At 46.4% G+C, this 27,704-nt stretch overlaps 2 protein-coding genes across 2 annotated transcripts; one reads left to right on the forward strand and one right to left on the reverse strand.

Moving 5' to 3' along the window:
• The first annotated feature begins 13,338 nt into the window (after positions 1 to 13,338).
• Positions 13,339 to 15,602, forward strand: LOC119462799 (palmitoyltransferase ZDHHC20-B). The gene is made up of 3 exons (XM_037724044.2): positions 13,339 to 13,583; positions 14,110 to 14,349; positions 15,017 to 15,602. Exons 1-3 carry the CDS (start codon positions 13,339 to 13,341, stop codon positions 15,600 to 15,602), a joined length of 1,071 nt encoding a protein of 356 aa, XP_037579972.1.
• A 1,705-nt stretch (positions 15,603 to 17,307) lies between these two features.
• Positions 17,308 to 23,605, reverse strand: LOC119462353 (papilin). The gene is made up of 3 exons (XM_049672949.1): positions 23,099 to 23,605; positions 22,037 to 22,263; positions 17,308 to 17,831 (listed from the first exon to the last, which is right to left on the reverse strand). Exons 1-3 carry the CDS (start codon positions 23,603 to 23,605, stop codon positions 17,468 to 17,470), a joined length of 1,098 nt encoding a protein of 365 aa, XP_049528906.1. The 3' UTR covers positions 17,308 to 17,467.
• Between the last annotated feature and the right edge of the window lie 4,099 nt (positions 23,606 to 27,704).

Raw genomic sequence — 27,704 nt, forward strand, 5'->3', positions numbered from 1 at the left:
GGCTGTGGCCGACCTTGGCCGCGCGCGCGCGCGCGGATGGGTGTTATGACCTGAAATTTCAGCTTCTACCGGCGGCCGCTTGGAGGCAAGGTGCAACAGAAAATCGCAAAAAAAAAAAGATATTTCTCGTTCTTTTTTTCAAAGCAGCTTGTATTCGTCATTTTCAACAGTTCAACTTTTGTTCCGACGCAAAAAACCACCCGCCAACTTTTGTGTCCGTATCCCTTTAAGAAAGGTTTCATTGCGGATTAAAATAAAAACCAGTGTGTTCACGGTAAACACGCGGTAAAAACCGTGCGTTTGCATGCCGTTGCCTGCTACATACCGCAGTTGCAAGGCTGGATGGAGCGATCAGTTGTGCGCGAAGCGCGAAATAAATTATGCAGTTATTTACTCCTTTATTATAGTATATCATATTGCCACCCACACAGGCATTACAGTCAAACCTCGATTTAACGAACACGAATATAACAAATTATCGGATGTAACCATGTAAACCAAATATGTCCCGCTAGCTGCTATCAACATATGACAAATATATGCGTATAATGAGTATCGGATATAATGAAGGTATTTTCGTGACAAGTGCAACTTATTTATTTTATTTATTTATTTACAGTATACTGCGGTCACGAAGGACCATGCAGGTGGGAAAATATACAGTTTCAAATTCACAAGCACAGATGGAGCCGTAAGGCACTCAAGCTCACAGAAAAGGGAAACAAAGCAATCTTACGCATATCTAGAAGTAGAACAGCGCAGCCTGTCAAGATAACAAAATAACACAGTTCATAGTAAGTGACGCATACTATAAGAATAAAAGTAAACAAAAAAAGAACTCTTCCCGGAATACGTCGGGTGCGTAAATACAGTATTTGCAAATTATGAAGTAGGACTGCATCAATAAAGCACGTAGTGAGAAAAACGACGAAATGCAAAAGTGAAAGCGAAAAAAAAAAAAAGTCACATGAACATTCAGTGGTTTACTGCATTTCTAAATCAGTAAGTAGCGCACTTTCAAATGCACTTGCAGATTCTAAAGAAACAATATTTTCAGGCAGCGAATTCCAATCAGAAATGGTTCGTGGAAAAAAAGAGTACTTAAAAAGATTAGTGCGCGTTTGATAAGAAAGTAGATTATGTGAATGTCGATTTCTCGATGTACGTGACAAAAATGGCTGAATAAATGCACGCGCATTCACATTAAGTCTGTTGTGATAAAGCAAGAGTAAAAATTTAAGTCTTGATATTTTCCTGCGCTGCTCTAAGGTTGGAATCTTATTTGCCAGCATTAAAGATGATGGTGAATCTGTTCTCTTATATTTGTTAAATATGAAGCGTACTGCTCGCCTCTGTACCATCTCAAGCCTTTGCTTATCTTTTTTGTAGTGGGGATCCCAAATTACGCTCGCGTATTCAACTTCACATGATATGATACCGTCAAACCTCGTTATAACGAGGTTTGACGGTATCATAATTACGAACATTGTGACTGAAATTTTAATTACACCAAACACAAAAATGCTAGTCTCTCATCCGCGTCTCTGCTTACGGCATGTCTATTTTATCTATTTTAAGAAAATATATTGATTTATGAATACCTTATAGGCCTTCAGGAAGGCATTGGGTAAGGAGGAAACTGCGGTTGCATCAACTTAAAACAAGTGTGATTCAACAAGGCAAAAAAGCATAAACGTAACAAAGGCTTTATTCGCACAACGTGATACGTGCAAGATCAATAGTCAGTACAAAACGCACACTTGAAAAGAGAACTTTAAACAGGAAAAGTACGCAGGGTTGGTAAATACTAGTAAATATTCCACGAAGGTCATCGCACTACAGAGTAGGCGTACTAAGCAGCAGTTACCAAACACTTGCTGAACCACCGCAATGCAAAGTGCAAGAAAAAAAATAAAGAAACAATGTAAGACAAGGCTACAACAATTAAACTCTATTAACACAGCAAGCTGGGCTAGTTGGTAACTCTGCCGCCTACGATAAGGAACAAGTTCAGAGACAATAACTGGTGTGTGAACTCACACATGATCTTAGAAAAATAAATTTCTAAATAATAGTGCTACACGTACATTTGCCTTTTATATGAGATGCGTCACACAATTGTGGTGCGAATGTTTTACTGTAGCTGTACCCTACGCATCTAAAAAATTTATTCGAACCGTTTCAGGGACCTTCAAAGGGACCCTGAAATGATTTTGACGACTTTGTACAAGCGTGCCGAGTCAGGGTAGGTACTTCTGATCATTAATTGACGCATCTAGTGTGCTCCGCGTAAAGCGCGTACTTTATTATAAGGTTTTAAAAAGGCACATCGCTACCGATCGCAGCACGCCATTCGGCTGAGTTTTCAGCCGCCTCTCACCAGGTGACGCGATTTGACTATATGACGTCAGTAGGGCGAGCTATCCGATTGGCTGCCCAGGGCGCGTCATCGATAACTTTTCCAACATTATGGTGAACAAGTGTTGTGAAATGTTGGTTAATTTGTTTGGATAAAAAGAAAGTAACAGAAAGGGAATGCACAAGGACAATTTATAACTACACTCAATCACTTCCGGCGCACAGCAAGTGCCATTTGCTTGTGCTACAATGTGCTCCGTGCGAACTCGAGGTGCGCGGTCTGTGTTGTCTCGATCTGTCTTTTCGCGAGCACCATGGTTCGCTCTTGCGTTGTGGACTGCAAACGTAGCGATCGGCGACATGTCAAGCTGCGACATCGTGTCCCTCTGCAAGGCAAACATGCGAGCGGAGTGGCCGCAGCGCTGGTTGTCGGTATCCGATCGGCACCAGCATCTACGCGTCGGCGGCCGTCACTTCACACCGAAGGATTACTATGTTGTCCTGCAATAGTGTATCGCGTGTCCGGTATCCGGGTAAACGCAAGCACAAGCTGACTGGGCCTGGGCGTTTTACGGAAGGAGCGGAGGCGAAAACGCGAACGGCGTGGACGCTGCACCACCTGGTGGCACAGAGCACAAGCAAACACCGAACTAATATAGCAGTAACCAAGTATATTCTACTTTGCTGCTGGTGTAATTTTTTGGCAGGGGCGTAATCGTGAACACGTTGTTTTTCTAAATGTTTAAAATGTTGTACACTTGGTTACAGCAGTATTAGCTATTTGTTTGGCTGGTTAAGCTCTGCGCCACCAGGTGACTGGACCATGCAGACCGATCAAGCCACTCACGTACGTCTACGCTAAAGCTCCTTTATCACAACAGTAGTAGTGTGGAGGGGCTTTGGTTTACGCCTCCACTTATCCGTCAAAACGTCATCTTGCCTGTGGTTACCGGACAGGCTCGGCACTGCGACACAACGCTCGCAACGCACGCTCTCTCTTGGGATCGGCTGCGAGGCGGCTGGCAGAGAGGTTTGAGAGGCTTGTGCGCTGGCTCCAAGACAACCGGAAGTATCAGGACTTGTTGCTGGGTTAGTTCATCTTATTCCGTAGTGTTAAGACGTAACCAATGACTAAAAGAAAAGGATCAGGACAGGAATGAGCGTCTTTACGTATCGCTGACACAGATGTCACGTTTCATAGCAATGAAATTCGCATCCAGTAATTCACTCTTTCCGGTCCTGATCCTTTTTTTCCGTCCTCGGTGGCGTCTTAACCCTACGGAATAACCGGAAGTGGACGACACGACGTCCCATCATGACGCAGAGCCAGTGAAGGCGGAGCTTAGCCCCGATTGCTCGGCAAACGAGTTGAGGAAAAAAAGATCACCGCATATTTACGACGTGAATGATAATGAGTGGGCGAAGCACCGGGGGATCATTCGGGTAAACCAGAGCTACGGACGAGAGAGAAAGAGAGCGCGCGTCGGGAACGAACACTCTTGTGCACCGCAGCGCCCCTAGCTACGGACGAGAGAGTGAGAGAGAGAGCGCGTCGGGAACGAGAGAGAAAGAGAAACGAACGCCCTTGTGCACCGCAGCGCCCCTAGCCAATGCCACCTACAAAAAAAAGAACTTTTTTTTCTAGGTGGCATTGCCCTAGCTACGGACGAGAGAGAGAGCGCGCGTCGGGAACCAGAGAGAAAGAGAGCACAGCTGCGCCTCTAGCGGGAGCGGCGAGTACTAGCATGGCTACGACGGCGCGACGAGGGACAAGGCTCGACCCTAAGGAGCTTCGCCCCTAAAACATGCCTATGGGGGAGGGTAACTTGTAATCATCTGTAGCGCTGATAAGCTTCACACAAATTGTGGTGCGAATGTTTTACTGTAGCTGTACCCTACGCGTCTACAAAATTTGTCCGAACCGTCTAAGAGCCCTGCGAAAGCCTTAGATGACTCATGGGTCGAAAATACGATGTCCGGCGTTACGGCACCAAAATGTGGTATTAAAACCCACGACGATTGATGGGAGTTTAACCCATGACCCTTGATGTTAATTAAGGCGAAGTTTATTAAGGAACAGTTAATTGAGATAGACTTAAATAAGGTACTCGAACCCACGACCTTTGGTGGAAGTCGAACCCACGACCTTCGGTGTTAATTAGGGCGAAGTTAATTAAGGCAGGAAATCTTCGATGGCTCGTGGGTCGAAACATCCGGTGTCCAGCGTTATTGCACCAAAATTCATGGAAAAAATACATGGCACAAAAATTCATGGCGCCACTATGCCACATGAGTTGGTACCACCATGGTGCCACCAACAAAGGCCGTTGGCTCGAGGGCCTTAATTAACTGTACCTTAGTTGATATATAGTTAATTAAGTCACTCGAACCCACGACTTCTGGCGTTACTTAAGGCGAAGTTAATTGAGGCACAGTTAATTAAGGTAGAGTTAACTAAGGTTCTCGAACCCACAACCTTTGGTGTTATTTAGGGCGAAGGTATTTAAGGCACACTTAAATAAGGTAGAGCTAATTAAGACACTCGAACCCTCGACCTCAGAAAGTAACAACACTTTCGAATGATAATGCCAACTACTCTAATGAATGTCTCTTGAGCGCTCAGGCTTTCCCTTCATCCTCTTTACCGTACCCTAAAGTGACTGTGAATTTTGTATTTAGTACCTTAAGATTTATCACTTGAGAAGATTCTGTCATTGACATGACCACGTAAATGTAATCAAATTTGGAGGTCTGGCAGCTCCGCCGACAAAAAATATGACCATAGGTAACTTCAGGCATTAACGAACGAAGGATATATATATATATCGTATTCGGGACAAATGATACCAATGTTGCGAGTGTAACTTAAGTGCCCGTAACTTGCTGCTATCGCTATAACAAGAGTTCATTACTAATCTCACATTATAATATAGTGCACGCAGCCTGTAGCCGGAGTATAATGTGTACTAGACAAGCCTTCCGCTGAACTTCGCTCAGCCAGCGCAATGGCAACTGGAGTGGCATGACGTCGGAAACTAGCGGCAGTTGTGGAGCTGTACTACTGGTTAAAGTAGCGCATAAGACCACCCATCAGCGCGCCAGCAGTTGCTCCAAGGCAGAAACATAAAAAGGCGGAGGCGCACAAACCTATTTTCTTAAAGCTGGCCGCGGGGCTGGTAGTGACGACTCGCTGCACGCCATGCTGGCTCAATCTTGCAACAGGCTTCCACGTAGGAAACTTCTGAATCCCAACAAGGCGCGCTCCTTCGGGGCTTCTAAACCCCAATGAGATATCCTGCAGAAACGCATCGGCCAAAGTGGGTGCGCGTTTGCCCCGTGTACGACGTGTGGCCACGACGAATACGCTTACAGAGAGACCGACGCCGTGCAAGCGTACGTCTTCTAGGCGCGGAACTGCACCTCGAACGACCCAGTGGTCCCAGCGTTTCTTCGCTGACCGTCCCGGTAAAACTTTTGCTTGTTTAATTGTTAACCGAAGTGTTCATTCTCACGCACCGTTTCGGTTCCCGCTATTAGGTATCATCTACTTACTCTCGGCAGGGTTTATCATTATATCTCTGCGCAGTTCAGCGGCTAGCTGCGGCTTTCTGCAGCTGAGGAAGACGCCACGGCTATGACTCCCGACAGTGGCGGTTGTATTCTGATGGTGGCCGAATACAACAGGTGCTGCACGTTCCGCTCACGTCAGATCTACTTATTAGCCAGGGCCACTTCGCAAAGCGTGACTGCAGTGTAATTTAATTATCTGAACGCAGTGTATGCAGATTGGTTGCAATAATTTATTATTTAATATTGATTATCAATTATTTAATTATTAACGAGTCTGTAAGTCAGTCAGTCACATTGATCATTCTCTACTTCTTTATGACAACCACTGGCGGTGTGAATGGAAATGCTGTTTAGAAGGCCAGAGTGCTCCCTGTCATGATAAAAAAATCAAGCACTGCAGATGTTACACGAAATCGTACGTGACGTTCGTTCCAGCCAGTAATGAAACATTTATTTGAATGTTGCGTTATATATATATATATATATATATATATATATATATATAACGCAACATTCAAATAAATGTTTCTTTACTGGCTGGAATATATATATATATATATATATATATATATATATATAAAGAAACGCTAGAAACGAAAACAATTTGTCCCAGCGAAGCTTACTGGACCGGACACTCAAACGGCACTCGAAACAACACTTGTCGTGCGTAAAACTCGCCGATTGGTCAGTGATCTGCGTCACTATTTGCATCATCGCGGACATTTCAACTTGACGATGGTGATCGTTTTATTGCTGTCCCCTTTGAAACAGGGCGGCGACAAATAGTCACCTAGCCTGCTTGATAAAATCAGGTTTTACTACGCCTATCGCAGTCTAGCACATTGCCTATTTCTCCTTGATATTTTTCTTTCTTCATTAAAAGCTTTATCTGTGTATCGTACAGTTAGTTACCTATGGCTGTTACGACTCTGGTTCTATCAATGACTTCGCAGATTTTTTTTTTCACCAATACTCTCAACGTCTCTTATGTCGACGTTGAACAGTTATTGCTTTCATTCGCTTTGAGCTCCAGCGCTTCTGGAAGGCGGATATTCCCACGGGTTTTGCTGTGTGTATATCTTGGCATTACCTTAAAATGTACTGAGTCGTTTCCGGATTTTTTCTGCAGCAGACACCTGCCTGATCCTGCTGCGAGTATTTGCTCGGGTATGTTTTAAAGACGATAGTATTTCCTGGGCTACCTAAACGCGAAAAACTTTGTCTGTCTGTCTGTCTGTCTGTCTGTCTGTCTGTCTGTCTGTCTGTCTGTCACTCGATTCAACCGCCCGGCCAAAACCGATTCAACCTCACGGCCAAAACCAATCAAGCTACTAGCACTGGTAGCACGGGGCCATATACGTCAACATTATACAACGCAAAGGAAACATCAGGCCTATTTGAGGCAAAATATATGTACATAACCGTGATCCGCAGCGTTCATTTAATTAGGAATACACATTGGACTGGTTATTACGTGAGTAAATGAAAAATCAACGCGTTAGAAATGGTGTCGAACGCGTTAGAAATGGCGTCGAAGAGACGCTATGCGTTAAAAAGAAGCCGACTGAAGCCGCGGCTCTGTAGCCGGCTTTAAGCCAACAGTAATAAAAGGTCCCAACAGATGGCGCGAGAGCAGGGCGAACGCGGTAAATTTGAATTGAACTCGGCATAACCTCCATTGCATCCATCACGGGAGGAGTGAAAAGGGAGGGGAGGGGAAGAGTGGGAGGGGGGAGAAGAGAGGGTGTTATGTATCAGGGGCGCCAGAAGACGTCTCTCGACGTCATTTGCAGCGAAGCAAGCAGATATGCGGACATTTTTTATCTTCATGCAGGGCATTCGGACTTGAAATAGCAAGGAAATAGCACTGCACGGGCCTGATTTTTCGGCTAGGTCCCGGCCCAGGCCTGCAGTTTCGAGCTCAAGTCATGCCCGGACCCATGGCTCCAACCCCATGCCTGAATGCTTAGGTATAATTACGAGCCAGTTTTTCCAAGTTGTCACTTTAGCTTCGCACAGAATGTGTGGGATCTGTGCAGAACAGCCTCGCGTGCTAGAAGGCTCGACCAAAGGCCATCAGTGAACGGGCCCGGACCCGTGCCCTACCCTGCAGTCCCATGGTTATGCGTAGGCTCGGGCCCGTGCAGTGCTCCGAGTAAGGCACTGCCCTTTGTGTTATCGTACAGATTCGCCTTCCTGATTTCTTGCCATATTTGTAAATATCTATGCTGTTTTTTGTTTCCATCCTTTGTATCCAACATACCATTCTCTGGTTCTCTGACTTTATTTTTGATGATTCCTGGTTGTCTATTTACACTTTCAATTGCCTTGTACTCAGTTGCCAACTTCCTCGACAGCTTCCTCCGTTCCGTGTCCACGCTTTTGAGGTACAAATATTTGTGCACTTTAGCGGCCAATTTATTTTCATCCACGGTCCTGAATATATTTCTTCAAACTGATTTATCTCAGCGCTTCTCTGACTTCAAGAGAGGCCCAACACATATTACCCTGTACTAGCTCATCTGTGGTTTTAGTGTACGTCCCCTATGCCACTCGGCTCACAGACTTTTCAGAGCGCAGCTCTTAGGCGCCGTTCCTGCGACGAGGGTCGGAGGAGGGTATGGCGAAATCGTGAGAAGAAAAGCGTAGTGCCACGCAAGACGGGCTCTGCGGCGACGATATAGCTACGCCAGAGTAGCGCGCGTCATATGCCCACCGATGACGCCAACGATACCATATATGGAAACAAAACGCTGCATGAGAGGCGGCTGCTGTGAATTGCGCCCACGCGTCACTCACGCGCTGCCTCTCGCGATCTCCTGATTAGCGAGGGAGTCGCGCCACTCTTCGTTCCGTTTGCAACGTGCGACACGAGACATATTGTCCGCGCCAGCCAATATATCGCTAAATGAAAACACGTATAGAACTGCGCTCAAATTTAGCGTTAGGGAGTATCGCAATCATCGGGGAATTTTCTTAGCTTCCAGAACCGACAAGATATCTGATCTTAAGCACTGAATTTTATTTGCGAAGGTTAGCACTTGCACCATTACTCGTTTCAATTCTTTGCACCACCTAATATTTATTGTAGCCCCAAAGGGCTCAATGTTTAATTTATTTGCAACATTTTGCTTCTCCTTCATCCTCAGAATGTCTTGGTGGATGTTTGGGTAGGTCTTTCCTTCGTTTGTGTATACACATATGTATTTATATTGCTTGACGTTTGTGAGACTTGCTGTTTAATTGACATTAAATCATTGCTCGTCTCTTCATAAAGATCCTAATCCTCGATTTGCCTGTACAGAAATGAAGGTCTAGAGATGCCGCTTTATTGCCATACTTATTAGCAAGGCTCGGAATCCCAGGTATTGTACGCTAGAATACATCAGCCCAGGGACCCTCTGTTGTACCCTTTGCCCATTACGGTTGTAAAATAAATCAAACTTTATTCACTGTTTTCCAGTCATCTTTCCATGCCCTTAACATAAAGCGTGGACAGCAATCGAGACAGAGGGAATCCTTGCATAAGTCCTTGGTGAATTTGCACTATTTATTTTCATTTGCGGCCTTCAGATACGATTTCTGCTCTGTTGTCACTGCGTACCTTCCTAGAGCACTGCACGGGCTCGGGCTTACCCGAAAGCCCGAGCCCGGCCCGGCCCGTGGGCCCGGCCGGGCCGGGTAGAACAGTTTTTTCACGGGCTCGGGCCGGGCTCGGGCACGGCGTGTGCGTTTTGACCCGGGCCCGGGCCGGGCTCGGGTTTTTTGACGTGGGCCCGGGCCGGGCTCGGGCTTTCTGGTGGTGTGCATGTAATGTGCAGCAGTTATTCTCGGGCGTCTCAACTCTGAAAAACATTATTTTTTTGTCTCGGGCCGGGTTCGGGCCGCTTTCGAGTCGGACTTGGGCCGGGCTCGGTCCTAAGGTAAAGGGGTGGCGGGCCGGGCCGGGCGGGTAACGTAGATCATTTCCGGGCCCGGGCCGGGCCCGGGTCTCGCCATAAAAGTTTTGATCGGGCTCGGGCGGGCCGCCCAACGTAAAAACGGGCCCGGGCCAGGCCCGGGCTGAAAAAATCGGCCCGTGCAGTGCTCTATACCTTCCTCAACAGCTCCGCAAAAATGTCATCTATGCGCTCATGCTTAAGGACACCCCATGACAATTCCCTGTCTACGTTGTCGTATGTTCCCTTAATATGTTAAAGTGGTATCCATATAGGTCTATTCTGAGCAATTGCATTCACTATGCATTGAGTTAGTACTAATATGTTATCCTCTAAGCGTCTGCATGGTCTGATTCCATCCTGTAATGCCCTCAATATGTTCTTATCGCGATTAGCATTCTTAGGGTTCTTCATGCACTTTTAATCTATCTATCTATCTATCTATCTATCTATCTATCTATCTATCTATCTATCTATCTATCTATCTATCTATCTATCTATCTATCTATCTATCTATCTATCTATCTATCTATCTATCTATCTATCTATCTATCTATCTATCTATCTATCTATCTATCTATCTATCTATCTATCTATCTATCTATCTATCTATCTATCTATCTAACCTGGGTAACAGGATATGTGGCACTGAGCAGTGAAAGCCTTTGATGTCATTTTGGGGCACTGCGTATGCGCCACTTGGTCTGTGCTGCTGAACCTGAAACCAACTTGGACACTGGGTGTGTGCCATTATAGGTATATGGTGCTCTTCAATGAATCTCTTTGAGTTATGCCGATTGGGCAACTGAGCACGTACCACTGTGTATGGGGCGCACTTCAGTGGCATCGGTTAACACGTTCCACGTCAACTTGTGTTACTGTGTGTGTGCAGCTCTTCAACGAACCTCTTTGACGCAAGCATATTGGGCCACTGGGTATGAGTGCCTCAATGACAAAAAGAAAAGGATGTCTGAATTTCTCTAGTACTGGGCGGAGTCGAAGCCACGTCACATGATATTCATAAAATCTTGTTTGAATGTATACTGACACATGCTGCGTGCAGGGAATTCGCTGCGGCGGCACTAGTTGGCACAGCAGTCGAGATAAGCAAGAGACATTTAGAGTATTGGTGAAAAAAAAAAAAAACTGGGAAGAGATTGATATGACTGGATCTGTTAGAGGCATAGGTAGCGGTACAAGATAGATGTTGAAAGAAAAAAATAAAAGATTAAGGAGATGTACACAAAAATGCTAGATCAAAAACATGTATAGCTTATCTGATTAAATCAAGCAGGCTAGGTGACTGTTTGTCTCCGCCCCGTTTCAAGGGGGATGCCAATAAACCATCATCATCATGTACGCTTCATACATGACACGTTTTGGCGGTTGCCATACGGTGTGCTGATGCGTTACTTCTACGGTTATCGTACTAATGTCCATATTCATCGTGAGATGGGGTCTGCCAATTTTTTTTTCCGCACCCACTTCGACAACTCCAATTTGATGGCTTACATTGTCATCTGAAACACCGACTTTACTGTAACTTGCCTGCACGGACTCGTTTTATGCTGATAACTTGACAAAGGATCAGTGACTCTTTGACTTTATAGATAAGGTTCATCGTGTTTTCACGATGCCCAATAAAATTGTTTTTTGGTTGTAAGAACTTGCTCCATGAGCACTAGTCAGCTGCGTCTTGCTCTTTGGACACAGCTCTTGGTTAATCTGTATTGGGATTTCGTTTGGTACTTCTGCCGTGCTATTAGGAACATTTTGTTGTGATTTTTTTTCGGTAAACGTTTTATAGATTAACTTTTGAGTTCTCAGGCTTGTCTCTTGCTGGATCTAGTTGAATCTGGACTACGCTTTCTGTCTTGCCAAAGATATCACTAATACCGTCCCTCATGTACTGCAGGACGTCGTCTCCTTCAAAGATGTAGCGGTCTTCATCCACAATTTATTCGAAACCTGACTGACAAGACTGGCCGGTGACAAAATTACACTACGAATCTGCTAAATGTGTTTAGGACAGTATCCAACAACCAGCACTTAAAGATATAAAACGCTACCAAACATATCAGCTAATGCTCGAAATCTACTGCCACTCGAAAGACCACAATCCTCTCTGCAAATGCCTCCCGTTTTGGGGTTAGGAGCAGCTCTATTGCAACGACCGGAATACAACCGCTAACCATGACGCGCTGCGTGGTGCAGGAACGCCGAAACTGATCAAAAATGCATTGTTCTTTCCTGCAAACTATACAGTTGCCATATTTATCCCGCATAGGTATTATGCCATAGGCAAATATTTAAACATATCGAGAATTGGCTTCCTAAATATCCCAAATATGAAAAATAATTCGGAATAACTTGGTATTCCAGATATGTAATACAATGATAAAGATGGTGCACTTTGGAACGCCCGGGTAACTGGAGGCGTTTAGTGTCTTTTGATAATATATAAATCCTCTCTTCAGATGCATGGATTATTCCAAAATGCTAATCACAATCGCGTCCTAATCTGCTTGCTGCAATGAACATGCCGCAACAAGCCGCAGAAGCATTTGTCGCAGCAGGTGGTGGTGGTGGGGTGCTGTAACAGGCGGGGCTAGCCTGCCATGCTTGGATAGCAGCTATTGTTCCAGCTGAGCATCTCACCCATTGTTGACAAGAATGTGTCGCCAGACCTTGATCAACTACAAAGGCAATCAACAATCGTGAAACTTCCTTCCTGATTAATGCATATCTTTTGTAGGTTGTGGAGCAACGCCTGTCTTTGGGCGTCAAACTGCGGGCATAACCAGATGGAGTGTTTTACATCACATCACCTAGCTCACCGCATAATGCACCAAGTGGGGAAGCAGATTGCCCAGTCCTAAATAACCAAGCCTGGGTGTAAGCGGAGTTAGTTCTAACGTGATGCAGTAGGGTAGCTTTTTCATGAGGCAGTCTTGGAAGCCCACAACTTTTATGCGACGTTTTTTGGAGTATCCGGAAATGATTGCGCATTACGTACATAGTTTGGTGCAAATTCTTTAGGGTTATCAATCGCAGGTCAAACGATAGCATTTCGCGCGTAAGAGCGTCAGCTTTTTCATTGCCTTTAATTCCAATGTGTGACGGGACCTACTGAAATTTCACCTTAAATCGACTCCTACTGGGGTATTTAAGCAGCACCAGAGATGGCCTAATAAACTTTTCCCGAGTTGTTCTGGTTAACCTCTCTGCCTTTCATCTCTTCTTTTCTCCCTCTTTAATAATCTTCATAATTGTCAATTAGCAGTGGACAATTCGTGAAATCGCACTGCGAAGAACCAGCCAATACAGCAAAAAAAAAAAAAAGAAAAGAATTGCTCGCTGAGCCAAGCGCTATCCACTGACTCTGCGACGACCACTAGTGACCTAGTGGTCTTAGTAGGAAGCAAAAATGGGGCACTAGTAGGAAGACAAAGAAGAAGAGGACGTTACCCGCATGCTGCCCTCGGTCGACCGGCCAGCGACTACTGCAGAGGACATTACCTGCGCCCGCCGAGAGAGCTTCGCAAAGCCGAACCGGCTGCTCGCCTGGCTTCCCCTGCTGCTGGTGTCGGCCCTGTTTTCGTGGGGCTACTACGCCTACGTCCTCGTCTTCTGCTGCACCGTCATCGCACAGGAAAGCATAGTCAAGGCCGTATTCTACGGCATCGGCTTCCATCTGCTACTCTTCTTGTGCTTGTGGTAAGTCGCCCGGAGCCAAGCAGTGCGGCCGTTGTCTTCTGCAGTGCGCTGACGTTTAAGCGCGCCATCTTTTGTGCGTTGCCCGTACTACCGAGATGCTTCACTCTGAGCGTGAGCGTGCATGTTCGCTTATTAATGGCCTTAGAGACCAGGGGACTCGCGACGCCAAATCTGGGAGGACTCCGCTGGCTGTAACTCCCTACTGCACCGATATTCGGCACGCTTTGAACGTAAATTCGTACAGTTGCTTGTATTCATCGTAATTGTTAATTATAATTAGTAGCGTCCCTACCCGACAGTCTACGTCATCACCCTGCGTTCCAGTTAGATTCTAAGAAATGCATTTAAGCATGCAAACACTTAATTACTGCCATGCCTTCGAGTCCGCCTTACGCTTTATGAAACCTAAGTGGGTGTTGTCGCGTCGTATACGGTACATTGGCCACGAATACCTTTGTACTTTGCTCCTTTTGTCTTGTGACCACAACTAACATAGCTAGGCCCTGCTCCTGTCACCATACCGCAGGTCGTATGCGAAGACGATGACAACTGTGATTCCCGACGTGCCTCCCGCATATCTTCTGAGCGTGGGCGAGCAGCAGGCACTCGCCAACTGCCACAACGAACGCACCCGGCGTGGTCTGCTCGAAATGCTAGCAGCGGACAGAGGCGTGATGACCATGGGGCCGGACGGGTGCGCAAAGTACTGCGCGCCGTGCCAGCTGCTCAAACCGGACAGGTGTCACCACTGCTCCACGTGCCGAAGGTGAGCGCATGCATATCTGTAGGCACGTGAGCATAAAGCTCCAAACAAAAGCTATGTAAGGGATGGACAAAGCTCAGTGGCAATTTTATTTATAGGAGAGTTTGCAATACGACCATTTAGCCATTACGGGAGTGATAGGGAGAGTCATCTAATAAAAATGTTTTCGGCTCAGCATGTTTGCAACTGCTGTAAAAATGAAACCGGTGACGGAAACAGCATATGCTTTGCGGACGTCCAACTGTCTCTAACGCGGCACCGTCGCGACGTGACGGTGCCGGTATCAATATCATGGACTGCTTGCCTGTCACAATCTCGTGCTGCTGGAAATCATACAGTCGATCCCTTCCTCTTCTTTATTCGCGTGTTGCTTCGTATTGTTACTTAGATTCTGTTTTGAAAGTCTTTAACTTTTCGGGCGTGTTTTCTCTTTTATTTCAACCAGCACTAAGCACCTACCACACTGCATGAAATAGTAATTGTTGTATAAAGGTAATCTACGGCGAAATAATCTTGAAGGCACATCTTTGAACAAATCAGGCTTCGTGTCTGGCGGACATTCGTGGGCTGTCTACAATACATTTACCTGAAGTTTGAGAGTGTTACTCTGTATGAGACACGCTGATGCAGTGTGTCGACGCCGTGAACGCCGCACGGACTATCTTCGCAGGTGCATCATGAAGATGGACCACCACTGCCCGTGGTTCAACAACTGCATATGCTTCAGCACCTACAAGTTCTTCCTGCTGGCGCTCGCCTACGTGGTGGCACTGTGCCTCTACAGCGTCACCACCTTGGCAGCCCACTTGGTCGAGTGGTGGTCGGACCCGTCGCCACTGACGCCCTACGGCTTGCACGTGGGCTTCATCGTGCTCGTGGGCTCCGCGCTGGCCATCGGTCTCGGCGCTTTCCTCGGCATGCACCTGTCCATGGTGTCGAGGAACGAGACGACGCTGGAGAGGATGCGCAGCGTAGTGTTCCAGGAGAACGGGGACTCGTTCGACCTCGGCGACCGGTATCGGAACTTCGTTGAAGTGTTCGGACCGCGGCGGGCGCTGTGGATGATTCCCGTGTTCACGAGCGTCGGCGACGGCGTCCGGTTCCCGACCAGGCTGCACCCCAGGCGAGGCGCAGGGGAGTCTCGGCCGTCTTCCGTCGTGCCAACCTACTCCGCGGCCACCTATTCGACGGACTCGTCGAGCCCCGATCACGGAGCCGCCGTCGCGGATAATACGATAGCCAATCGACCCGTATAGAGACCGCTATACTGAGTGTAACCTGACTGAAACTTCGTTTTCTTTTTTTTTTTCATTAAGCTCTGGATTACATCGCAAGATTGGATCGTTTGGTTGTTTGCGCAACTTTTTTTTTTTCGCGATGCCACGTCCCTGTGGTCACACCGCGACGCGAAAGCGCGACATTGTCCACCTGTAGCGTCGCCTTTCATGTCGCGTGGCATGGCTGCTTGAATATAGCGTACATGTGGCTGCCTCTTTAATGTTATAACGCAATAGATTTAACGGATTGACCGTTTAACGGATTCATCCAGTCATTCGGTATGTGCCGCGGGGTGTGTGCCTCTTGTTCACTATTCCTCAAGAACAGCTATGTCAATATGGCACAAGAGGTACCAAACTTTAAATGTAGAAAGAGACGCGCCAAACTTCAGTGTACATTCATCTTCCATCATCACTCTTCCCTCTACAAGCGTCATACAAATCAATCACTTCATTCGACGTGACAAAACTGCGTAGACATCTCACACTGCATCCGCCTGATTTGGCGTTTTCAGTTAGGCATATAGCTAGTTTGCGGTGTAGTGCATAAACATAAAAATTGCATGACAATTTATAAAGTTATGACGTTTGTGGTAAATAAACATTCCGTGAGATTACATGTCGCACAGCACAAAAGTGAACAAAACTGCACGCATCACCGCAAGTTGTATAAGATTTCATGCACACTGCTTGACTGAAGCTTCGCTTCAATCATGTGCGTTGGATCTCCACAATACTTTCAATTAGAAAAGTGCCCCTACGGCATTGTGTATAATTTTTATGCATCTTTTATATTTAGTATAAGTGAAGTTTAGTGATTTGTGGCAAACGTTGTAGTCCCTAAGCAGTCGTGGAACAGTGGGTGGACACCCAGTGGTTATAAGATGGGCACAAGCAACCACCCCTCGGCCAGCTGTCGGGCTTTCTAGAGACGCGTTGCTTGTGAGAGGTTCGTATACAGACCGCTATGCTTGCTACCCAAGAACCTAGACAAACAAAACCCCAAACAACTCAAAGGATTGCTACCGTTTCCATTCAGGCAATTTCCCATTAAGTGGGGGTCCACCTATGGCAAATTCAACCTAAATTTTCACAAGCCATTCCAGTGGGAGCCGCGCTTTCCAGCACATCCTTGGACGACCAGCGATACCCGATTGACCGGGTCAGTCGGATAGCACAGCAAATGGGCCCGTGGATTGTGAGCTCCACCCTCTGGGATTTCATTACAAAACCACAAATAAAGTTATTTTACTGCTTGTACTACTAAATTATTTTCCATGGCTCATCAGAGCACCTAACTTTGAAATTTCTCCAACAAGCTCGTCTAAAGACACAATAATATAGCTATGTTTCATTCGGATACACCGTTCAGACGCACCGATGAATACGCCATAGAGCTCCAAAGGGCAACTAATAAGTATTTGGCGATTTCTTATAACAATTCTAGCTTCCTTCAACATTTCTAACCTGGCACACATATTATCCATGACATTTCCAATATTTTCTTCACACTTGATTAGGTCAGGTTAATAAGTTATTAGAATTTTTGGCGACATTTGGAGCAGAAATTCAGCACGACATCTTGTCGCAGCCAAATTTTCGATCAATAAACAGGAATTAGAGCAGTGGCTCTAGAACAGGGCGAAACATGACAAGAAAGCAGAGTTGTGTCATTTGTTGAGAGTGAAATTTAGCACCAAGACTCTGCCACTGAAGAGCGTATAAGCCATGCGGAGAATTGTAGTTGCGAACCTGTGTAAAAATTAAGAACGACACGATTCATGAGCACGAAGGTGGTGCATTGTTCGCCGACAAAGAGGAAAATAAGGCGGCGACCTCGTCGACTACGCTGAAGTTGGCGGCTTCTGCCGGCAGGAGGCGACGCAGGTACCGAGGGTAGGGAACCGGTTCGCGCCCACGAGGCACAAGTGGCGCCGCAGCGTGGTGAACGAAGAGCGGAAACACCGCAAGCGGCCGTCTGCCGGCGACACGTGAGCGAAATACGGGTACTTGAGGTGGCGGCGACCGCAGGCCACCACCTCGGGCCGCTGACACCGGGCTCCGCCATGCGGTTTTCGGCAGCGCTTCTCGCACTCCCTGGCCGTAGGGAAGACCATACTTCCGTTAGCCGGACATCCGCCTGAAGGAAAGGACCAGGGCACGCATTTGCTGTTGTCGTAGTGCCACCAGTCAGAGAGGACATCTGGCCTGCAGGCGACGAATCAAACATTGTCACACTGCACTGACGGTGACGCACCAGACACTGCCAAACTGCGTGTTAGAAATTTAGCTCTCTAGTGGGCGAATTCGCGCGCAGAAAAGCGTGCAACAGACAAATCGCAACAACATCGACGAGCACAGCCTGTCGGCAGTGTTGCCAGGTCCGACGAGGCGGCGTATAGCCAAAAGCTAGAGAAGTTGTCAGCCCAAATGTAGCCAAACACAAAAAAGTGCAAACAAATTTCGTAGCCAAATATAGCCATTATTATTTGCAGTTTTATTTGTGTATTGACCCTTTTCGCGGAGCAGTTTGTTTTAGAGAAACGAGATGGCGCTCACGGCGGCGCGCCATATCTCACCTCAGCGACCGTAGTTAACGCGACCGCGCACGAATACGAAACCATTACCGCTTCTACCTTGCTTCTGTGCGATCAGCTGTCGGAAATGCAACTGAGTTTTCGCTAACACACTGTGCTCCAATCATGCTAGGTTGAATCATGTGGATTGAAGACGTGTGCAGTAGTTTGCTGCAAAAATAGTGACTGGCATGTTAAGGAATAGAATGAATCTGTGTGGCCAAGTTCGCGGACCGCTGCTGCAACTGTCCGAACGTGTTACCGGCACTTCGTGATGTACGGCTTTCCTCGAGGATACAGAAATTTGCTCATCCCCCAGCCTTGTATCGCTAACCTTCAAAGAAAGGGCTTCATCCCCAGAACGTCGGCAAGAGTGAGTACCACTCGTTAAACAATGACAAAGGGAGTAGCGCCGCTTCCTGTCATAGTAATTTTGGGCTCGTTATCTATACACATCTGTCCCAAATGGCAAGAAAACTTACACCCACTCTGTCGTCGACGTATCAAGAATAAGTGAATGGGCTCACACTTGAATATATGCGCACTGTATACGCACAATAAATGACGGACTACACCGATGGCGCACGAATGGTCGAAGCTGAATGGTTCGTGACGGTCCACAAGAGTAAACAAGTTACTAGCTGTAATATGTATTTGCTACAAGGTATTACAATGTAAAAACAGCTACGTTTCAAGCCTTGTGCGCAGCAAGAACAAATCTATCGGATTCAGAACTGAGCACACCAGCGAGCGATTAGGCAGAAAATAATCAGATAGTGGCCGCACCGAGGAACTTCAATGAGTCAGAAACTGACAAGCCAGTGCTTCAAAATATTTGCCGAATAAAGAACAAAGAGCAAAACACACTAATCCTGACTGAATTCATGAACGGAAAGTTTGGATAGCTTGGAATACATATTTAGCACCGCTTTTAGAACAAGCACCATATACGCTGCTTGCGTCGTCTGGACATAGCTTAATCAGCTCCGAAAGCGCTTTTGCATGTTCTCTGAAGCTGTGATCAAAGCTTCGTGTCGTCCACCTAGTCACCGTCTACGATATCTCCGAAAACAGAGGTTTCTAAGCCGCGCCGGCGTCATACATTTTCATTGTAAACAAGGAGGCAACGGAGGCAGTTGAGGCAAGCAATGGACGCGTCACCACGTGATCAAACTTGGCAGCGCCCACGGGATCACCGCGAAAAGGGTCAGTACATTTTCACATTCGACTACGGCAATCCTTTTTTTGCACAACCCGGTGTAACAAAATGTCCGTGCCACCACTACGGTCGGCCCTTGACATCAACATCAGCGACATCATGCTTGCACAGAACACTTTTTGTTGGGCCCGGAAGCTCTTAAGTTCCAGCGAATCGCTGCAGAGGGCGAAATAAGTGCTTTTATTTTACGACAGATAGTACTAAGTTATTATTTTTATTTATTTACAGTTATTTACAATAATAATATTAACTACAAACTCTGCTTTTTAGCTGTCGCGAACGCAAAATAATGTTTACCATCATCGATCTCTCCCGTCATATCTGCCTACGGCGTAAAAGTTCAGCTGTCCAGCGATCTGCGACGTGCTCATGGCTTCTTTTTTATGGGCTAAAACAAGTCTTTCGCGCTATGATATCTCGTATTATTTGTCTCATCGTCCTATCTTGTTTTTCACTTTTTTTAATTAGCTTGGCCCGGGTTAGCTGGTACATGTTCATTTACATCAACCTGGCCGCCATCTTAGGTCTCTAGCACGGCAAGAACATGCGTTAAAATAAAGTGTCAGACAACAGATGCCACTCGCTCTCTGAATTGGTATAAGCGAAGCTTTAAAAGATTACTGCGCAAAACGGCACACCAGTGTAAGAAGCGCGCAGTCGTTTTCGGCGATGAGCACGTCCCGAACATAACTCGCTCGAAATGGTAAAAGCCGCGACAGCACGCAAAGAGCAAAGGTAAACAACAAATTGATAACAGTGTTTATGCTGTGAAAACCGGTTACTGTCAAAAAGCAAATCATGTTGATGTGCTAATAAAGTTTTAGAATAGGGGCCCCCAACGTTTGGGGCCCCAAAGACCTTTGCGGGTGTTAGCGTTGGGTCATAAATATTAAAATAAAATATAACATTTTATGATAAGAGTAATTTATATTTACGTGTTTAATTACAATTTAGAACTAATTCTATTAGCAGCAAGCAACTTGTTGTGGTTAGTTTTGAGTAACCAACTTTACGTACCTTCACGCAGTCAAGTCTATCCGTGTTAGGCGTACGAGCCATGAATTCGGAATTAGCGGTTTCTAACGAATCAATCCTCATTACACATGTTAGTTGAGAGAAAGCGATAACCGCCATCACTTCTCCTAGCTTACGAACTTCACGCGTTACCACGAATTGAGCCTAGTTCGGTGCTAGGTTAGAGCCATCGCTTCGATGGGCGCCGCCATGTTTGTTGACAAAAGCTTTTGGGGCATCTTTTGGGAGCTCCTGCTAAATCGCTGAAATAGCGTGCCTGACGCAAAATACAAGCACAGTTCGCGTCTTGCGCATGCGCAGTGGCTTCGACGCTATTTCTTTGGGGCCCCAAAAAGTTTGAGGCCCCTATTATAAAACTCTCTAATAATTGCTGGGGTTTTACGCGACAAAACCACGATATGTTAGAGAGGCATGACGCAGTGGGGGACTCCGGATTACTTTTGGCCACCTCTGTTTCTTTAACGTACACCTAAATCTTAGTACACGGGTGTTCCTGCATTTCGCCTTGATCGAAATGCGGCCGTCGTGGCCGGGAATCAAACCCGCGTCCTCCAGCCAGCAGCGCGACACCTCATCTGCTAAGCTAACACGGTGGGTGAAGTTCATGTGACGTGGTGCACTGATGTCATCGTGGCAAACATGTTTCAATATTATCAAAATGAGTATCTGCATCCGTGACATACGGGCAAACCATCTAGAAGTAAAAGCACCAGAACCCACCTTTGGTTCGTGGTCTTGCTCCCATTATTTTTTATATGTTCTTGCATACTTGGCCCACTTCTCCATGTTTGGATTCTCCTCTCTGAGGAGGATCCGATCTAACGTCCAACCTATCGAAATGAATCTCGAATCTAAGCACGAATAAAAATTCATCTAGCAGGTGAAGGAAAATGGATGTAAAGCTTCGCGCAAGGTACGTGGATGCCCGACGCGATACTTCATCCAGAATTAAGACATGACCATGAACACACTGAGGCGTGTCATCCACCCGTGCTTCCATTCTTTCATGTCGGCGCCCCGATCGCCCGACGGCCCCCGACCCTATGTTATTGCTCTCCCTTCCTGAGCATACCCATGTTAGTACAGTGTACTGTGAAAAACCCACTACTCCCAGGTTCATCCTCATGCCCGGGGATCGGGTGCATAACGGTCAAGCGGGGTATAAGTTTAAGTGCATCAAAGATCAAAGCCACCGGCTCCGACAACGGCGCAGAGAGGGAAGGGAAGGAGAGGGGCGGTCATTTCGCGCACGCACACATGCACAACCGCTCTGCCGGCTCAGCCAGCTAAAACAAAGCCGTCGATATTTGCTTCTACCCGATCAAAGCGACCTCTGGAGCGTGGATTAGGGCGCCACTTATAGCCCAAACAAAGCCAAGTCGCAGATTTTCAGTAGCCCAAATATAGCCACATAGCCAACTCGTCCATGTCGACAGCCAAAAATTTTTCCTGTAGCCCAATTTGGCTACAGGAATAAGCCAAACTTGGCAACACTGGCCGTCGATCGCCAAATATGATCTCACGGGTCAAACCAATTACATGCCTAACTGAAATGCCGGAACATTAACGCACGCGTACGATACCTTGTGCAGCGCGTGAACGTCGGCTTGCCGAAGCACTCGTCAGCCGGGTGCCTGGTAGAGACGCAGCTGTGAACGCAGTGGTCCAGTGTTGCGAACCGGTTGCTGCCTCGGGTGCAAAGGTTCACCGCATTCGTCTGGTAACACTTGTTGCTTTCGGGTTGGTAGTAAAATTCGCGCTGCGACCGCTCGCAGAACGTGTAGAACACTTCGCGACACTCAGGGCCGACCTGCGCGCAATGGAGCAATAATAATTCGCGTTCGCTTGTCTGAATAGTGCTGTTCAACAAGGGCTTTTGATTTAGTGGCTATAGCGCATCCTAACCCGTATAATAACCGCTCAGTGACCAATATTTAGTGGTATTTTCTTCCACGCAGTTTGCCACGTGCATGGCACGCTGCAGTGACTACAGGAGAGAGGGAATGATAATGTGGAAAACATTCCATATTCCGCACTGTCGGGAAGTGCGCCAGCGGTAGTTAAATCAGAGTGGCTGTATCACATTGTAGTTCGGCGCTGTTTTCAGCCACTATGGTCGAGCGAACTTTGCGAACCGGAAAAAAGAAAATTGCTCACGGCGTGTCGTAAAGGAATGACCTTAGTTCTCCTGTCTGCTTTCCGACTGCTGTCGTTGATCTTTATGGCAGCCCGTCTTGGCGAGGGTGCAGTCTTGCTTGCACGCTTCGAGTGCTTCCTCTTCAAACCCGGAGCCAAAGTCTTAGCCTTGACCGTGGGGGCAGATGTCCTTGGTTGGCTCGGATGTTCCCTCAGTCGTTGTGCTTGGATCACCTATCCTAATTTTCTCGTTCCCTTCCTCTTCAACCAACAGCTTGTGCTGTACGGGCGTGTCGCTCGAGTTCGCGACAGCGGACGACGTTTCCTTCCGCTGCGGGTGGGCTCCTTCCTGCAGATGGCGCGTCACGGGAAGAGAGAACGCGAGACGGCGCGACCGTACCACAGTTGAAATGGCGAACAGGAACAAGGAAGCGGCGAGCACCGTCACGGCTACTACGGGCACGCAAGTTGTCCACGAGAAGTTACTCTTCGGTTTGTCGTCACCAGACTTTGCACGGCGGCGTCTCTTGCGGCGAGGAATCAAGTCGGAGTTGCTGGCGGCGTTGCAGACGCAGCAGTGGCCGCTGCTCGTCGTGGAGCTGGAGGTCGAGTCGGTCCAGCTGCCTTCGTTCATGCGGGAGTGTTGTCGCCGAAACGAGAACGACGCTGTACTGTGACCCGAACGCGCTGGCAGCCCCACTGGCGACGAGGCTGTGTCCATGAGCAGGGCACTGTTGGCCGTATGCCTTCTCTCTCTGCTGCACCTCGGCGGCTTGCAATGCAGGGCGCGTGAATTGAGGCCCAATTGCACTGGGTGGGTGAATACCACTAATGGATGGTCCGTAAGCAACGCCCGCGGCAGGCCACTGACTTGCATTTTGAAGTGACTTCTGGTTCCGACCCTGGTCGTTGCTATACTGGCCTGGTGTCGGGTAGGCATTGCTTTGGACTGACGAGATGTACCATGGGGAGATCCGTTGTGCCTGCTCGTCCACGCTGTTACTCCTCCTGTCCATGTCCTTCAGGTCTTTTACTGGCGATTGCGGATGGGAATGGGCTTGCAAACTCGGCTTCCTGTGACGCGGGTTGAGACAGGTCTGGAACCTCGACTACTACGGTGTAGCTGGTGTAGCGACAGCGAGAGCGCGTGCTGTGATTCAGTGATGTTGATTCCTTCCAACGAGGCACATACCCACGAGAGAGTTTGGCCACATATCAGGAATTGGCGTGACCAGCAAGAGATAACATGATATGGTGAAATTCATGAAAAATGTATTTGATCAGGTATGATACACTAGAAATTACAATATAACTGCTTTTAAAGAAGCGTGTCACACAAGAAATACCAGCAGAGATGGAGGGTACCCCTTTAGCAGCGTAATCTGCTGCAACTTTCAATAAAGTTATGCATTGCAGTGAAAATTTCGCAGTGGCTCCTGCCAAACTGTACAGTTTCGAACAATAGTAAATTTGTAAAAGTAGTGAAAACACAAGATGAAGAAGGGGGAGTTTAAAATTTTGTAAAGAGTATAAACGATGGCAAGAGAAGGTGGACAACGGTAAATTGTTTGTTCTTCAAGTACATTAGAAGTCGAACCAATAATGACAATAGTTAAGGGACGCGACTCTACCTTTCAAGCTTGCCAATATCACCTCGGAAACGTCAATGCTGGAAGTTGACTAATTGTTGGCTGAATGATACCGAGCGCTTTAGCGATAAATTCTTTCTGCAGCGAGTCTTCGTGAGAAGGGAAAAAGAAGGGAGAACACGGAGAACACGTCCAAGCTGGAATGACGAGGCCATAGAATCGGCACACTCATTCAGGAAGATTCTCGCATTAAAGGTACCCCACACTAGGTGAACTTGTTGCAAGTTACTTGGCACAAATGTTTAAAATAGATGGAGTAAAGCACAGCTCTCAAAATCTCAGCGGCACTATTTAAGAGGGAGTTGTAATGGTCACGATACATTAGCGTTCTGCAAACGCACTTTTAATACGATTAACATTCTTTGGGAATTTCACCCACTTTGCGGTATGCTGTCCGTATCCAACCTGTTTCACATACCGAATTACCCAAGTTGTCTACTAACTTGGGCCACTGGGTATGATGCGCTCCCGAGTCGACAACATGGGCTGCAGGGTACGTGCGCGAATAGACAACTTGCTGTTGGTGACTGTCTGGCTTAGAAGACAACTCGGGTCACTGTGCATGTACCCGAATGAATGTGCGAAAGAGAGAGAAAAAAGGTAAAGGAAAGACAGGGAGGTTAACCAGAGATAATCTCCGGTTGGCTAAGGTGACACATTTAATATGTAGCCTTAAATATGTTAATCCGATAGTGGCCCAACCGCGAAGTGTGCGAATAACCATTGAAACAAAGTTGAAAGGGCTCTTCGTTGACGCCATCACCGACAGGCGAGACGCTGCTGTTGCACCTGACTATGCCGTGCCTTCGACCAGTGCTGGTGAACCAATGAAACTTTATCTTAAGGAGTGTCTGTGTGCATAAGAGTATATAGAGAAAACTTATATATAAAATGTCTTAACAGATAAAATATATATAGAAAAGTTAAAGATAGCACGTCAAGCTCTTTAACAAACACTCTGCACTTGTACATATTACAACTCTGTCTCGTTACTTCCATCTTGATAATCATCACAGTAATGAACCTAATAATCATCATAATATATAAAACATATCCATAAATTAGACACCCATCATAAGCTAGATTGTTAATCGCAATAACGCCGCCAATCAACTCCCAAGGATGGAGAGCCACCAATCTTTAATGGCCGTGACAACTGCCAGAAATTAAGCTAAACCAATCGGCGTATAGTCAAGCAAAGCGAAGCGCAAGAGATCGATCAAGCTACGAAAAAAGTTAAACTTTTTGCCTTTTCCATCTACTGTGTTGCACGTGTGGCAACCACGAAATTGGACGGAAACTGACGGAGATGGTTTCGCACAGGGAATGCAGAATATTCAACGCGAACGATTTGGTATTTTTAGGAGATAATGTGGTGAAAACGATATCGACACATGAAAGGACTGCTACATCAGCGCGAACTACACTCTTAATGTGCACGCTTACGTGAATCAGGCAAATCAGCGACTGTGCAATGTCACCGTGATGTAAAAAACGAACTGTGGGTTGCTGGTGGTAGGGAAATGATCACCAAAGAACGAACCTTAGTTAGAAATAAAAACCGTTTGTTACTGAGCTATAGTTGGGATCATAGCCAAAGGAAAGTCCTGACTCTAACAAAGTGAAACCTAGAATCCTGTGAAGTAATTTTGGATTCAAGGCAAAGCACCAACTATTGGCCATAGAGCTGAAAAACCAAGGCTCAGGTGAAAAGCTTGCCTTTCAAAAACTAACTAAGGGCGGAGTTTGCAAATAGCACACACTGGAAAAAATAACACGTGTCCAAGCTGAAGCACAGGTCGAACATAAAAATTATAAATAATCGATGGGGTGTTTCTACGCATAACAGACAGGTTAGCTGTGGGCTAGCTAGCTGCGGGCTGTAATATCTGGGCATGTTCAACTTTACGACTAAGAAGACTGATACGGCGCAGTCAATTCAAGGTACCATCAAAATAATTGCAATATACTTCAGTGACAGTATCTGAGGAATAGGCTCTTGATCATATGAAAGAAAAACAGACATCATATTTGACGGAAGTAAACAAGAACGGAGCGATTACCGGCATTATGGGTAAACAAAAAGTTATCCATGTTTTTCGATGCGGTCAGATAAGATTGCACATCATTATATGTATAGAGTGTGTTGGTCGGCTAATGGGCAGGGGAGAAAATATTGTTTGCGTACACATACAAAGTACGATCATTACATTCGGAAATCGAAGGCAGTAAAATGTTAAACAGTAATGGGGATAAAACGGACCCTAATCTGCGTGTGACAGCTAGGATAGACACAATCCCGAAACAAAATTCCTAACTCTATTATGTGGCTCTAGAATTTCCAATGCGACTAAGGATTATATCTTCCACGATCGCCAAGCCAGTTTAATGCGGCTTTCCAAGTCTATATGAGCGCAATAAACGAACCATTCCGGGCGCAAACAAAAATGCCCCGGACAGAAGATATTGTCTGCAGTAATATTTAGTTGGAAAAGTTGTAAGGAGGCCGAAGCACGACATGTGAATTGATATCAATCGTTGTTAAGGAAACGATGTTCGCAGTGTTTACTAACCTACCGCGAAAACGTACATCAAACAACGATGGGCAAATGATTACCGTCAGTGCCCCTGACGATCCCATGACTAATAATGTAGAAAATGGCAGGCCTCCAAGAGCACTGTGCATGATGAAATGTGATGCCACCATAATTGTGATACTGAAAACAAAATGCTTACTACAAAAGACGCACGTTTATACCTCAACAAGGGTGGTGCGAATTAAAATCCCCGCCTAAGAGTAGGAGACGCTTACAATTGACATTAAAGAAAGCCCAATAGTTTCTGCTGCAGACACCATAAGGACAATGCGCATTGGCTAATGAGAGCGGGACAAATTTTTTTAAAATAGCTAAAGTATAAATTTTAGTAACCAGTAAAAACACGCGAGTTGAAAAGAAACAACATCCAACAGTCCAGAAGATGCACCAACAGACGGCCCCCTTATTTCGGGCAAACGAAACGAAAAGTGCGAAGAATACAAACATCCTGAAATCATGTTGAGATGAAATCCAAGATGTTTGCATGAAAAAAAAATTCCAGCTGAACACGTCTTACGACGTTATTGTCGACGTTAATGCGATTAGCAGCGACGCAATGAAGCGACATACTGTAGTGCTACCGCCGAAACCTGTCATGTATGATCCATGCATGCACCCGGGCTCTTCTCTTGCGCATCACTCTTGAGAAGGTGCGACATCTAGCGCCATCGCTGCGAAGTTCACGCATGCGGCGTGTGTGAATATTTATTAGGACAACATTGTCCGAATGGTATAACGCGGGTTCGACTCGGCCATGCACCGAATAAATTGAGGAGGAGGAGGAACAAACTTTTATTTAAACCAGCAGTTTTGAAAAATTTTTTTTTGCAGAGAGGAGTGGCACATAGCGAGAGACCCAAGTTGGCGTG

This window comes from Dermacentor silvarum, chromosome 8, assembly GCF_013339745.2.
Source record: "Dermacentor silvarum isolate Dsil-2018 chromosome 8, BIME_Dsil_1.4, whole genome shotgun sequence".
Classification (NCBI taxonomy): Eukaryota; Metazoa; Arthropoda; class Arachnida; order Ixodida; family Ixodidae; genus Dermacentor; species Dermacentor silvarum.